The sequence below is a fragment of the Homarus americanus genome, unplaced genomic scaffold, assembly GCF_018991925.1.
Source record: "Homarus americanus isolate GMGI-L3 unplaced genomic scaffold, GMGI_Hamer_2.0 scaffold32871, whole genome shotgun sequence".
Classification (NCBI taxonomy): domain Eukaryota; kingdom Metazoa; phylum Arthropoda; class Malacostraca; order Decapoda; family Nephropidae; genus Homarus; species Homarus americanus.
In genome coordinates this window covers 3,234,944-3,250,126 of record NW_024748870.1, presented here as the reverse complement: position 1 = coordinate 3,250,126, position 15,183 = coordinate 3,234,944, and the positions used below count along the sequence as shown (strand labels likewise).

Genomic DNA, 15,183 nt, shown 5'->3' with positions numbered 1-15,183 from the left:
TCTCGTAAAGCGAGGGTGATGAATTCCAACATTAAATTGAAGTTAGTGGTATTTATTTTTTTACGGTTAATGGGTCCTATTCTGGCGTCAGTTTGTCATTCATTATATGTCTTTGTGATAGCACCACTGTATCATAATCTATGCCCTTGTTATGGCAGCGTTTTACTGACCTCTATGTCCTTGTTATAACGACGTCGTGTCTTTGTACCAGTATTGGCTCGTGTCAGGGTATGTCCGCCGCACCTATACTAACCTAATATTGTATGTCGCAACCTACCCAGAATTCGATAAATGCAATTTTCAGTGAAAGTCGTTCGCCCATTCTTCTCCCCTCTTTGGATGATCATGACATTTATTCAGTAAGATTTTCATTATAAATTTATTCAAAATTTGATTGATTCTACAGGTGTAATTGTAGTTATTATGGGTGTAGGCACTACTACTACTGTACAGCTAATATTGCAGCTACAAGTGTGGGGGGACTGCAGGTGTAAGTGCGTCATACCCGCCCGTCCAGGTACTCGAGGGTAAGCGCTAAACTTCCCACATATCTGGCAGTTGGATGTGACACGGACAACTAGGTCTCCCACGTCCCCGACAAGCCGCAGTGGTGTTAGCTTTACCCTTCGTTACCAACAAAAGTCTGATACTTCGGATTGTTGGTCCTTAATTGCTGGGATGAGTTTCTAAACCAATTGTTTACCAATAAATGACTGTGCAACGGCAAATTTGGATTTGGTACAATTTCGAGCATGATGAGTGTAAAGGAAAATTTGTCTGCGGCTGGTAATGGGGTCACCTGTACGTTTATTTAGCATGTGAAACAATCAGGCTTCTCCATTTTTGTTTCCTGGGAGGCAGCATACTACCTCGCTAGATTTTCAGTTTATATCGTATAGTAACAAACGTGTAAGTGAAAATTGTCTCCAGGATAACTAACACTTATTAAGTATGTTGAATATATATATATATATATATATATATATATATATATATATATATATATATATATATATATATATATATATATATATATATATATATATATGTGTGTGTGTGTGTGTGTGTGTGTTACTGTTTGCAAAATTAGCTCTGAGGATCATTGAAACTTGCATGAATCAGTCTTTCTGAAATTCAAAAACAAACAATAGTAACTAAACCGATAAAATGAGTTTTATTTAAATTTAGTACTCATACGTTCAGGATAAATAACTTACATGTGTATACAATTTAAAGTTCCAAAGCAAGATTTTATACTTGAATCAGTGAAATGACGAGAACAAGCAATATTTAGCATATGTGAACTACTGGTGTCTTGAATATTGTTTTTATCTTTCTATTTTCACATTTTTACTTGTGGAACAACCTGTCAGAGAGTGTTTTGACGGCACCGAGTGTGAGCTATATCAAGACCAGACTTGACCAACACTGGAGCAGGTTCAGGTACATTCAGGAACCGGTGCATGCCCAGTACTTGTCAACAGTGTGTAACAGAGACGTGACCGATCGCCCAAGCGGTTAACGAGCCGATCAGTGGTGAAGAGGGTAAAAGTAAAACAGTAAAAGTAAAATATAAAATTTTATATGAATCTTTAAATTACATGCAGTAGAAGATAAATTTAATTTTATTAGTGTGTTTTCGTACTTCAATATAAGATAAGTGAGAGTGGATGAAATAGTTGTTAGTGACGTCTTGTAACACACTGTTGCCACTTCACCGGAATTTCCCACAAATCTGTGGGAGAAATGGGACTACGTAGGAGGTGTTACGGGAATAAAATTTTGGTGGGACTTTTGTGGGGGTTTGCAGGAATTTGTGGGAACTGACATATATTATGGTACAACTTAGTAATATCAATAATTAGAGCCTCGTTGTTCAATTTAGTTTAGTCATGATTTCAGTAATGCAGTTGTGATTAGCTCTCTGAGTGAACCCAAGGTATTATAACGTCAGAGAGCATTGTAAAAAGTTTGTCATAGAACTTATCAGTGAAGTGTAAGCAAGCTTTCCAGATAACTTTGAAACATTGCTCCAACTCACCAATTGCAACCAAGCCAAGCTACTTTGTCAAAGGAAGGCATTTCAAAGGTGGCCTCCAAATACAGTTCAACATTTAATGATATGGATGACTTGCAAAATGAGTGGAGTGCCTTAAGACTGGAAGAGAGTCAAGCTTACAGGACTCCAACCCAGTATATTGGGGCTGAAGTCAGTGACAGGAAGAACTCTGCTGGGGAACTAGCATATCCTAATGTAGCTTCATTAGCACTAGCTTTACTTTATCTACCATAGCTCAAGATTGAAGAAGCCGCAAGTCCAGAAAACTGTGAGGGCAAACTTTTTCGGAGTGAGAGTTGTGAACTCTTGGAACAATCAACCAGAAAGTGCTGTGTTGGCACCGAGCGTGAGCTCTTTCAAGACCAGACTTGGCCAACTCTGGAGCAGGTTCAGGTACATTCCAGAACTAGTGCATGCTCAGTACTTGCCAACTGTGCGTAACAGAGACGTAACCGATCGCCCAAGCGGCTAACGAGCCGATCAGTGGTGAAGAGGATAAAATAAAAAAGATTACATTAGTTGAGAGAATATTTTCACTAATGAGAGTAGTCCACACAAAACTCAGAAATCGCCTCAATGTTAGATCCGTGGAAGCCATTCTACAAATTTGCTATGGGTTAAAGGTGGAATCAAAGACATGTGCAAACTTCATACTATTGAAATGATAAAGAATTTTGCCAAGAAAAACACGCCAGCGACAAACGAGATAAAACCTTAGGACGAAATAGTTGCCCTGGGCCTGTAGAGATATTCGGTGAGTACTGTTCAATGTAAGTATAATTCTTTTTATTAATATAGGCCTGAGTTATTTGTGGATCTTTTGTGGGAATTTGGTATAGATCTGGGATTTTGTGGGAGAAATTGGGTAGGGGAGTCGTGGGGGGGGGGGACATGGGAATTTTATTTCTGAGAAGTGGCAAGTACTGGCAACACTGTTATAACACTTGGCGTAGGCAAAATTGTGACAGGTTTAGTGTTGGCTGCTGCTGCTGCTGCTAGCAACCTATATTATATTACGGAACTTTCATTCTAAGATAAGGTATTAAAGGTAGTGCTGTAGTGTTTATAGTGAATTAATTAATTGAGAGTGATTTCTTGTGACAGGTGACGTAGGCGAAGCTGTGACGGGTCAGGGGGAGGCTAGGCTGCTGCTGTCAATATACTGTATATACTTACCGTACACATTAATAAACTCTTGAGTTCCAGGTACAGTATAATGTTAAATGTCATGAAGTTTTTATATGGTGAGATTCAAACCAAATCAGTCCTTGAATAGAATTTATTAAAGTGCTGAGTCTATTAACAGTTAAAGTAACGTTACTGTACAAAGAAAATTAAGTCACTTCTTAACTAATCGAATTTTAGAGCAAATAATATCACAGATAAGTTCATAATAATGTTGTAGTTCATTATTCTTAGGAAGTCAGAGTTCCTTTGTTCTTAATGATTCTCTGCCCACGACTTTAGCCTGAAGGACTACTTTTACTTTTTACTTTTATCCTCTTCACCACTAGTCGGTTCGCTACCTGCTTGGGCAGTCTGTCACATCTCTGTTATACACTGTTAGCAAGTACTGGTGCATATACTTGCTCCTGAATGTACCTGAACCTGCTCCAGTGTGGGTCAAGTCTGGTCTTGAAAGAGCTCACACCTGGTGCCGTCACAACACTTTCTGGCAGATTGTTCCAAGAGTTCACAACTCTCACTCCGAAAAAAGTTACCCCTCACAGTTTTCTGGGCTTGCGTCTTCTTCGACCTTGAACTGTGACCCCTTGTGGGGCGAGAGTCCACCAGCTCCAGGTAAGGACACTCGACTGAGTAGTGCCCTTTGAGATGCTTATACACCTCAATTAGGTCGCCCCTTACTGGCTTGTAGTATAAGCTAGGCAATTTCAGGTGCTCTACTGTAATCTCTCGGGGTAGCTGAGGTGCCGTAGTGCAGGCACCAGCCTGGTGGCCTTCCTTTACTTTTATCCTCTTCGCCACTGATCGGCTTGTTAGCCGCTTGGGCGATCGGTCACGTCTCTTTTCCTTTATATTCTTCCTTTGGACATTATCAATCAACTGACAGTCCCTAGCATATCTCGGGGACCAGACAGGGTGACAATACTCCAGACGGGGAAGCATCTCACTCTTGAAGATTGTGACGAACCATCCAGATATCTAAATGACATTATTTTAAGACCTACTAGTTTTGTTGCCTGATTTACCTTCTCACAATGGCCCGAGAACTTGAGTTCATTGTCAATATATACACCCAGGTCCGTTTCACATTCGGTCTCAATTAATGCAGTATCTTCATCATGTTGGGACATGAGATACGCCTCCTTAATGTTGGTGTGACCCAGGTACATCCTCTTACACTTCGTGACACTTAATCTTAGCAACCATTTCCTCGACCATTCTTGAAGCTCATAGAGATCTTTCTGTAGCTCTTCACAGTCTGTTTGGTTCTTAATTTCCCTAAATAACTTGGCATCATCTGCAAACATTTGTATGGAGGAGTGTATAGCTTCTGGCATGTCACTTATGAAGCAAATAACAACAACGGGCCCAATACACTGCCCTGTGGTATCCCGCTTGTCACAGGTACACATGACGATTTTATACCATGTATCACCACACACTGTTTGGGGTCATGCAGAAAGTCTCTGATCCATGCTAGGACACTTCCCCTACCCTTCCAGTTTAATTCTCAGCCTTTCATGTGGTACACTGTTGAAAGCCTTGGCAAAATCTAGGTATATATTGTCAATATTTTTGCCCCATTCTAGAATTTGAATTGAAACATCTAATACCTTGAGTAATTGTTAAGCAGGATCGTCCCGGCATAAAACAGTGTTGGCAGTCCCTTGCAAGGTTGTTTCATAGCAGATATTCCATCATGGCATCTCTTATGATGCTCTCTAGTACTGTACTTTACACACTATGCTGGTCAGGTTCGCTGGTCTATAATTATTTGTGGAGTGACTATCACCCTTCTTGAATATAGGACTCACATAAGCCATCTTTCAGTCATCTGGGACCTTTTGCTCCTCCAGGCATTTGCAGAACAGGATCTTAAGGGGCTCCACAAGCTCGTTACAGTTCTATTAACACGGGGTGTACCTTATCAGGGCCGGGACTCTTGTGAATCAATAACTTCGACAGTTTATTTCTTATAATCTCATCCGAGAACACAATGTGGGTCAGCACTGTGTCAAACGGTCTTTCTTTAAATGCGAAGATTGTTCGCATCCTCTCTTGTGAACACCGATGAAAAGAATTTGTTCAACGCCTCCGCCTTATCCTGGTTTAGTTTTCCACATGTTCTAATCATTACAGTAAGTGTTTTAAGAGGTGACAAATTTTCATTCTAACTAGGCAGTGGATATTTTGCCATCACTGACTAAGTTCCTACTAAAGCTATTTTACTGTGAGTGCACTCTGATTGGCTAATCAAATCAAAACGACAATGCACAGAACCTATTAGAACCTAACCTCACCTCACTTCACCTAACTTCCTAACCTGTGCATTGTTGTTTCGATTTTCCAACTATCATCCAAACAACATCTCTAGAAAAAATGAATGCAGAGGATATTATGCCATTTTATTTGCTGGTAATGGACAATTAGCCAATCAGAGTGCAGTCACAGTAAAATAGTGTTACAGTAGGAACTTAGCTGATCACGGTAAAATATCCACTGCATTTTAATTACGAGTACAGTATTTTTATTTATTTATTTATTTATTTTTTCTTATTTATGATCATAAATCACCTGTAGTAGGCAGGGTATGAAGAAAATTGCGGGTAAGACACGGGGAAAAGCTGATCATATGACACTGAAATAATGTCTATGTGCATTGTACTTGAAGAAATTAATTATTTACCTTAAATACTCCTTTGAAAAATCAACTGAGTCACCATGTGTTGTATGTGCTCACAACATACAGTACGCGCTTGGTCTGAGTGTACTCTCACATCCACAAAAAAACATAAAATTACACCATGATGCTTCAGCAAAGTTCCTTTCATTGGTACCAGATAATCAAACCACTCCTTCTGGTGGTAAAGGTGTTTTCATGCATTACCAAAAATTATGCTTAATTGAGATATGCCTTGGTGGAAAGATAGAATTTGTTGATTAATATATAGCATTGTGTTTAGTCCTTAGTATTTTCAAGCAACGCTTCTAAGAAGGCTAATGTAAAATGTATGTTTGAAGACTGGATGTAATCATTAATATGTACAGTAATTTATTCAGATGTTAGAGAAACCATATACAGACCATAATTATTTTCATGCCACTATAAAGAGATACAGTTAACCCTCACTTTACGTGGTCCCGCATTCCGCGTTTCCACGTTAACGCGGTGCCTTGCCAGAACCTCACGTGCTCACATTACGCGGTACGTGAACCCCATTACGCGGAGAGTGTCCGGCGCGACGCTATTTTTAGATTCGCCCCACCTGCCACCCGCCTGCCTGCCTGCCTGCCTCTCCCTCCTCCTCCCTCCGCTTGGGCAAGCGGCGCAGTAAGGTTGCGCAGTGTGTGTCTTTGTTGCGTTATCACTGACGTCATATGACGTATCAGACCTGTGATTGGCCATGCATCCCTACCCCCCTCTGCTGCTAGCTGTAATTGGCTTAAAGTATTATGACGTGTCCACCCGGGGGAGGGAGGGAGGGAGGAAAGACGACGCTTGACCTAGCCGCGGCAGTTTCATCCCTCAAGGCCACTCCGTGTAAACGCGCATCCATTGTTCCGTAAAATGGCTTCCACCGGACCACCACCCCCAGAGAGAAACCTTTCCTTACCTGGACCCAGCGGCACTAAACCAAAGAAGACACGACGTTCCTTAAGCTACGAGGTGAAGTATACCATCATCCAAGAGTTGGATAAAGGAACAAGGCAGGTTGATTTGGCGCGCCAGCATGGTGTGAACGAATCTACGATCCGGACTATAAAGAAGGATTCAGCCAAGATAAAGGAGCACATGAAGATCACAAAGTCTACAGGTGCTTCTATGATATCACAATCAAGTATTTTCACAACCAGGTGCTTCTCAAGACAGAAAAATTAAGGTATGCGTCGACATGGCGGTCGACACGCGCTCTGTTAAGGACTACACACGTGAACTGTACATGGCAGTGGCACGAAAGATGGGAATTACAGAGCCCAAACCCTTTAATGCTTCCTCTGGGTGGTTACAGAGGTTTAAGATCCGGAACAAGATCACCAATATAAACATTGGTGGTGAAGAAGCGAGTGCTGATCGTGCTGCGGCTCGGGAATTTCCTCCGTTTTTACGTGAGATTATGGAGGAAGGACAGTACAGTGACGACCAGGTGTTTAACATGGACGAATCTGGTCTTTTCTGGAAAAAGCTACCTTCCAAGTCCTTCGCTGTGAAGAATGCCAGCAGGATTCGGGGCCGGAAAATGCAGAAGGAACGCATCACCGTCCTGTTTACCACCAATGCCTCCGGTACCTGTAAGCTCAAGTTATCGGTGATCCACACAGCACGCAAGCCGCACTCCTACAAAACCATGGACATGACCAAGCTAAATGTCCACTGGCTGACTGCACGTAAGGCGTGGATGTTCTCTACACTGTCCCTCTCCTGGTTTGATGACTGTTTTGTTCCCGATGTAAAAAAATTCTGTGAGCGACAGAATGTGCCATTCAATATTTTGTTGCTGCTGGACAACGCACCAGGACACTCGCCCCTACTGTTAGATCGTCACCCCAACGTAAAAGTGGTCTTCCTTCCTCCCAACACTACGTCATTAATCCAGCCCATGGACCAGGAGTTGATTTGCAATGTGAAAGCTGCATTCTCAACCAAAAAATTACAGCTCCTGAATGACTACACCAACACCAGGGAAGAGTTGCGTAACCTGAGTGACACCACCACCGATAGCAAGAGCGAAGAAGATGAGGATCAACAGTTGGAATAGCAAAAAATACTCTTCAAACAATTCTGGAGAATATTTAACATCAAGAAAGCTGTGGACTTCTTGGTGGAGTCATGGGATCAGCTGTATTGCTACAATTCGTCACGCATGGAGACATGTGTTGCATGGAATACCAGGTGAGAGGAGGAGTCAATCTGTGACTGGTGAGGTTCAGAATGTTGCAGTAGCAGTGGACCTTGCCAGAGAAGCTGCGCAGACTGTTACAGTTCCAGGCTTCTCCGAGACCACCAACGACGACATCCTGGAGGTGATCAGAGATCCTGAAGTGACTGCCGACGAGATGTTGGAAGAAGAACATGTCAGTGAAGAGGAGGAAGAAGGTGCGTCATTCTCCGAAGAACACAATTTAAGTCATAGTGATATTAAGGGTGCCATGGAGTGTGCAGAGAAGATGAAGTCCTTCCTTTCCCGCGACAATGACGATGACCGCTATGAAGTCTTCCATACCCGGCTGGTGCAGGCTATGGAGCCGTACATCAAGGTGTATCACGACAACATCAACGCCAGCCGTCAGCAAAGCATAACTGATTTCTTCGCCCGCAACCCACCACAGCCAGCCCAAGCCAGTGATAGTGGCAGTGAAGATGACTTTGAGGGATTTGTCAGGGAAGCCCTGACAACTGTAAGTGACAGTGATGGTGATTCACCTAGTAATGGTGATTCACCTGAGGGCCAGTAATCTGCCCTCTGCTTCGGAACCAGCCTCCATCCCCGTATGCCGACCCATCTCTTCTACTACCGTAAGTGTTACACCAAATTTTTAGTTTTCTAACCTAACCTTTATTTTTCCTATGTTAACCTTTATCTTTCCTAACCTAACCTCTTCTATATTACTTGTTTTTTCATACCATCATAAAGTTAAGATAAAATTTTTACTACAACATAGTTGTGTGTCGTCAAAAAGTGGAGTTTGGGGATCGGCCCGGACTCCATTTCAATTAATCCCATATGTTATGTTATTCACTTTACGCTTTTCTCACTTTACGCGGGACCCTCCGGGTTACATTAACCGCGTAAAGTGAGGGTTAACTGTAATTGGCACAGGTAAGAGCTACAGAAAGATCTCTATGAGCTTCAAGAGTGGTTGAAGGAATGGCCTTTAAGATTCAATGTCACAAAGTGTAGGAGGATGCACCTAGGTCGTACCAATAGGACAAAGATACAGCATTAACAGAGACCAAATCTGAAAAGGATCTGGGTGTGCATGTTGACAACAAATTGAAGTTATTGGGCCATTGTGAGAAGAAGGTGAATCAAGTAGCTAAGCTAGTAGGTCATATAAAAAGGTCATTCACATATCTAGATGGTCTGCCCCTCGTAAATTTCTTCAAGAGTGAGGTGCATCCCTGATTGTTGTACTGTCACCCCATCTGGTCCCCGAGATATGCCTGCACTACAGCATCTCAGTTATCCAGAGAGATTAGAACGCCTTCAATTGCCTAGCTTATACTACAAACGGGCAAGGGGTGACATAATCAGTCAAATATTCATACCTGGAGCTGGCAAATGCCTGCCCCACTAGGGGTCAGAGCTCAAGGTTCAAGAAGCCATAAGTTCAGAAAGTTGAGGGCAAACTTTATTAGAGTGAAAATTGTGAACTCTTGGAACAATCTGCCAGAGTGTGTTGTGACGGCACCAGGTGTGAGCTCTTTCAAGACCAGACTTGACCCACACTGGAGCAGGTGCAGATACATTCAGGAGCCGGTATATGCACCAGTACTTGCTAACAGTGCATAACGGAGATGTGACAGACTGCCCAAGCAGCTAGCGAGCTGATTAGTGGCGGAGAGGATAAAAGTAAAATATATTTATCCTCATCACTTTACAGTATATTGGGTATCATTTGCTATAACTGTTACGCTACCCGGACTCCAGTTTCCCCCTGTACTAACACTGGATAGATGAACTTCCCAAGGGGCTAGTAAGCTGATAAGTGATGAAAAAAAAATATTTATGTTGTGAACAATTGGTATTAAAAGGTGTTAACTGCCCGACTCTCCTCATCATCAAGATTTAGGCCGTTAATGTGATTTATTCCTTGATACAGTAATAGGGAAATAGAATGTGATGTGCACTTTTGTCTTAGACATTATTTTTTTCTTTTTCTACAGTTTTTAAGATGGAACTGAGGATAAAGAAGCTGTAAGTGTCTTAGTGGTTGACTCTCCTCAAGGATACTCTGACCAGCCAACATGTCAATCAACGGTATCTTGAAACGAGCATCAAGCTTTTTAGGCATAAGTTATACTGATTCCTCCAAGCCAGCGTATGAAGATGGAGATATTGTTTTCTGTAAGTTAATGTGAAAACTTTTAAAATATCGTGAGAAAAGGTTTATATTTATGTGCCATGTTGTATCTTCTCAACGAGTTCGTAGACATACTTGAAATTAAAGGAGTGTTGCAGAGATATGTACCTAGAAATATCCTTAATTTATACTGTACTGTTTAGGTAATGGATTTTTCCTCAACAGGCAAAAACAATGTTTGCGTACACCCTCCATCGTGTTATCGTGGGGACAGGGAGAGGGTGCACCATCCAGGCTACTTGGTTATTAAGTGTCAGACAGATACGACTCACGGGACCACACTCCACCTGAACTGGATTCCAAATGATCGCCTTTGTCGGAACCACGAACTTATATCTCACATGAAGTGCGTATATCAGATGAAGCCAACCGGGTATCTTTTTTGCCTGCTTTAGCTTCCCCTGTACTGGAGGTTGTCTTATGCAGGGACTAAGCTGCACATACATTTAGTTTAGCATTTATCTGCAGAGTTCCTAATGGACACAGTACTTGATTTGGTTCATTATCTCCTTTTTTAGTATAGATGAAAATTTTTACTTTACACATGATTGTTCTTAACAGTTTTCAGGTACAGTATTTATTAGATGTTATTGTTTGATCAGATTTGAAACTATGACTTGCTAGTTGTTTTCCCCCATCATTTTTATCCAGGATTTGCATGACTTAAGTCAAATGATTTAAAACAATGATTTAATTTTTTTTTTCATAAATGGGTATTTTTTTTATATTAGTCAGTAATATCTTCGTTAGCCAGAACAATTGGTGCAGAACACTCCCGGGAATGTGAGATTTCCGGGTAAAGAGACGAGTTTCTCGAACCCGGAAAAAATCCCTCATCCCTGGAATTTTCTGGGTACCGGAAAAAATTTTCTAGGAATTTCCGGAAAATGAGCTTGATTTTCATCTCAGACCACCCAAAAAAATTCCATCCCTGGAATTTTCTGGAATTCTCCGGGTACTGGGATAATTTTCTCAGAATTTTCCAGAATAGTGCCTCTCGGTAAGTTGTTCCCAAAGCCAGAATTTTCCAGAAAATTACGGCTTTGGGGACGATTATCCGAGAAAATTTCAATTCCAGTTATCAGAGTGTTTCGGTTAAGAAGGATTCTGTCTAACGGAGATATTATTACATACATATTTAATTCCTCTTCAGCCTTCATAATAACAAATCAATGACTTAAAATAGCAGCTCTGACTTGAAAATTAATAAAAAAAATTTGAATTAAGAAATTTGGCAGTGAAGCAATATGATTGTTTCCCGTTTTATCAAATTACCTGAAGTATATATAACTGTATTGGTTAATAATTCCATTTCTCTCTGTAAGAACGTGCTTCAAAATATCTGAACCGAGGAATTCCTGCCAACACGTAAATTTGGTCTTATTAAAGCAAATACAGTAGCTTTATTTTAGTTTATTTCTCCATATCCAACATCATTACAATACTGCACGAGAACTTAACTTGAAACACAGATTTATTCCTGGGTATTTATTACGGTTTTTCACGTGTATTTGATTTCTTTACACTTGTGACTTCATAATGATATTGTCTTGTCATGAATTATTTAGGATTTTTTTTTGTTAATCCTGTTTTTATCTAACAGTGAAATGATAAAATTGTGCCCTGGATCACCCAACAGCATGTGGGTCGGGTCCCTTGGTATACTGTACTTAAATCTTGTACTCTTGTGGTAGTTGTGGTAGGAGAGTTTTATGTAAGATCTTGGATATGGTACAGTCTTTATTTCAGTCATGGGTTATTCATTATAATCCTTGTATAGTGATCAGCACATTGAAACATCTTGGTCATGTTGAAAGAAGTGTATTTTTCTCCAACAATGATGTAAATAGGTATAAGTAAAGTTCCACCTTTGTAATTTCAGCCTGGATGGAAGTAGCCGCAGTAATTCACCATACCCAACATCAGATTCTGAATCACTTTCAGTCTCCTCTTTGGTAATACATGACAGTAGTGGAACATTAAGAAAGGTTGGTAATTCCATTTAATTCCAAAACATCTTATACTGTATTATTTAATATAAGATGTTATGTAAAAGCTTGCCTACCTGGGTTGTTGCTTACAGTAATCATTCTCATAACATACAGTATGGTGTTGTGTTGATGCAGCTTGGAAGTTATATTCAGGTCTGTCTGGTATACAGTAGGTTATTTTAATCTGTACAGTATTGTCATTTACTTTTCTTGGTGTATTTCATTGGACTTGAATCTATTAACTTTGTTCTGTAGTCCGTAATAACCTTTTTGGAGACCGGACCATTAAAACTGTCTTGGTCATGTTAACACAAAAAGACCATCTTCTTTTTAAAAAGTAGTTTCCTCTCTCTTGTTGGCAGACTTCAGTGGATGATGCTGCCACTATGTCAACATCGGGTATCTCCACCCTGGATACAACCAGTGAAGTTACACAGTCCAAGGGCGAGGCGAGTCCCAACAGTGATGGCAGCAGCTGTGATGGTCAACACAAGGATGATGTTGAGGATGATGCTGAGGAGATAAAGGAAGACAAGGAGATGATTGATGAAGTGAAGGATCAGCAGGATGAGGGAGTTGAATATACAAGAGAAAATAAAGTAATCACTGATGAATATAATGAAGAGTTGTGTACACAAAGTACAGAGCATTTACAGAAGGAATGGCAGCTACCTGAAAGTGAACAAAGTGATGCAGTTTCACTTGAAAAACAACTTACAGAGGACAAGGTTCATCAGATAAGTGAAAATGATGTATTTAAAGAAGACAATTCTTCTTGTAGTAATGAAGTAACAAGAGAGCCTGTTGATGAGACAGTTGTTGCAGGCATGAAGTGCAGGTATATATCTTCAGATAGCAGCTCAGATGGAGATAAACTTGGGGAAAGTTTGACGACCACAGAGACTATGCAGAGGTCAAGTTCTCTTGGACAACTCACCAGTGAAAGAGAAGATAGTTTGGGGTCTTCTCCAGAACCACAGTTATCTCCTCCACCTCACTACTTCACTTCTAGTAATGGTATGTTTGTCTGCATGTATTTGTGTGTGTGTGTGTGTGTGTGTGTAATATACAGTACAGCATAATAAAAACATGAGACTTCAGCATTAATTTTTATATTGTATACCTGGTACATTAATTTCTGCTTTAGAGCATGATCATGCCTTCAAGATCATGTCTATACACAGTACAGTACTTTTGTTGTTTACTGGTATTTACTTTTATGATTCATGGTCCTTTGATGAGTGACCTCTGAGATGCTAACATACTAGACTATACAGTACTGTACAGTATATACCACATGAAAGTGTCTGCCAATGTAATATAATATGATTGTGTAAATGTAAATTACTTCCTCACACAGTTCCACCCTAAGCCTTATAAGGTATTTAATGGTGTGGTGTAGCCAACACTATAACCAAGAGAATGGTACCGATAAAATTCATGTAAGTCTTAAGGGATTTTTTGGCAATTTTTTTTTATGCACACGGGCGGATGTTCGACTACATATATGGCATGACTTACAGTACTGGTATACAGTAGTACCCCGATTTACGCGGTCAATTGAACCCACAGGGTACCGCGGAAAGTGAAAACCGCGTAAAGTGAACAACAGAATATATGGGATTAATTCCAATAGAGACTGGCCCGACCCCCAAACTCCACTTTTTCCGACACAATACCTATGTTGTAGTAAAAATAACATCTTGATTTTATGATGGTATGCTCACACAATTAATATTTAAGAGAAATACAGTCGCCAGGTTAATGTTCATTCAAATAATGGACTCAAATCCCCCCCCCCCTCTTCCCAGCTCACTAGCTCCTACCTCTCTGAGAAATGTTTGGGTGAAAACACTAGATTTTAACGTTTAGTAATAAATAATACCTCAGACTAAAGTTAGGATAATATAATTGACATTTCTGGATTCCTTGCAGGTCAGGGAATATTTTGAATGTAAACTTCATATATTTTGCACAAACGATAAAATATTTGCTTTGTGTAAACCAAATTATTACATTAGATCTAAAATTTGTATGTCGAATGCAAAATCCATGATGTTTATATTCAAAATGATCATCATATTGTAAAAATTCCAGCAATATAAATTATATTCTGGCCGGGTAATCTGTATGAATTTTATGAGCTAAATAAAAAAAATAAATTATACTTCACCGCGTATATCAGTAGATGCGTAGATGCACCGCGGAAAGTGAAAGTCCGGTTCTGGCAAGGTACCACGTAAATGAGAAATCGCGTAAATGAGAAATCGCACCGTGTAAAGCTGGTAATACTGTATACAGTATAAGAGACACACAAATTATAACAAAATATACTGTACCATAATAACATTTATACTGTAGGTGGATGGGTGTTCAACAGCATCGCATGATTATCACATAGTAAAAGAAAGTAACACAAAATCTAATAATAAAATGCAATATAAAATAACAGAAAATATATTACAGTATAGTCTGTATTTACGCAGTTAATTTAACCCGTGAAGGTCCGCGTAAAACGAGAAACGCGTAATCGAAATAACAGAACATATGGGATTAATTGAAATAGAGACTGGGCCGACCCCCAAACTACACTTTTCCGACACAATACGTACGTTGTAGTAAAAATAACATGTTAATTTTATGATGGTATGCACACACAATTAATATTTAAGAGAAATATCAATAATATTAGGTTTTTTAACACTTACGTTAGTAGAAAAGATGGCTGGGCACACGAGGATGGGGGGTTGGTTCCGAGGCAGAGGGCAGATTATTGGCCCTCACCTGTATCACTTGTATCAATTGTATCACTATCCACCACAGAGGCTTGCAGGGCCTCTTTGTCAAACCCCTCAAAGTCCATAT

General features: G+C 40.2%; 1 protein-coding gene across 3 annotated transcripts in view; it reads left to right on the top strand.

Moving 5' to 3' along the window:
* Positions 1–2,983: 2,983 nt before the first annotated feature.
* LOC121853156 (TBC1 domain family member 16-like) overlaps positions 2,984–15,183 on the top strand; it is a 28,951-nt gene continuing 16,751 nt past the window's right edge. Inside the window, exons 1-5 of one of the 3 annotated variants that reach the window (XM_042347114.1) lie at positions 2,984–3,098; positions 10,131–10,311; positions 10,493–10,673; positions 12,210–12,315; positions 12,681–13,335. In XM_042347114.1, coding sequence (XP_042203048.1) covers positions 10,212–10,311; positions 10,493–10,673; positions 12,210–12,315; positions 12,681–13,335 — 1,042 coding nt within the window. In that variant the 5' untranslated portion in view covers positions 2,984–3,098; positions 10,131–10,211. Of the gene's footprint in view, positions 3,108–3,175; positions 3,266–10,130; positions 10,312–10,492; positions 10,674–12,209; positions 12,316–12,680; positions 13,336–15,183 lie in introns of those variants that run through there. The other 2 variants (XM_042347115.1, XM_042347116.1) reach the window with 2 other exon arrangements.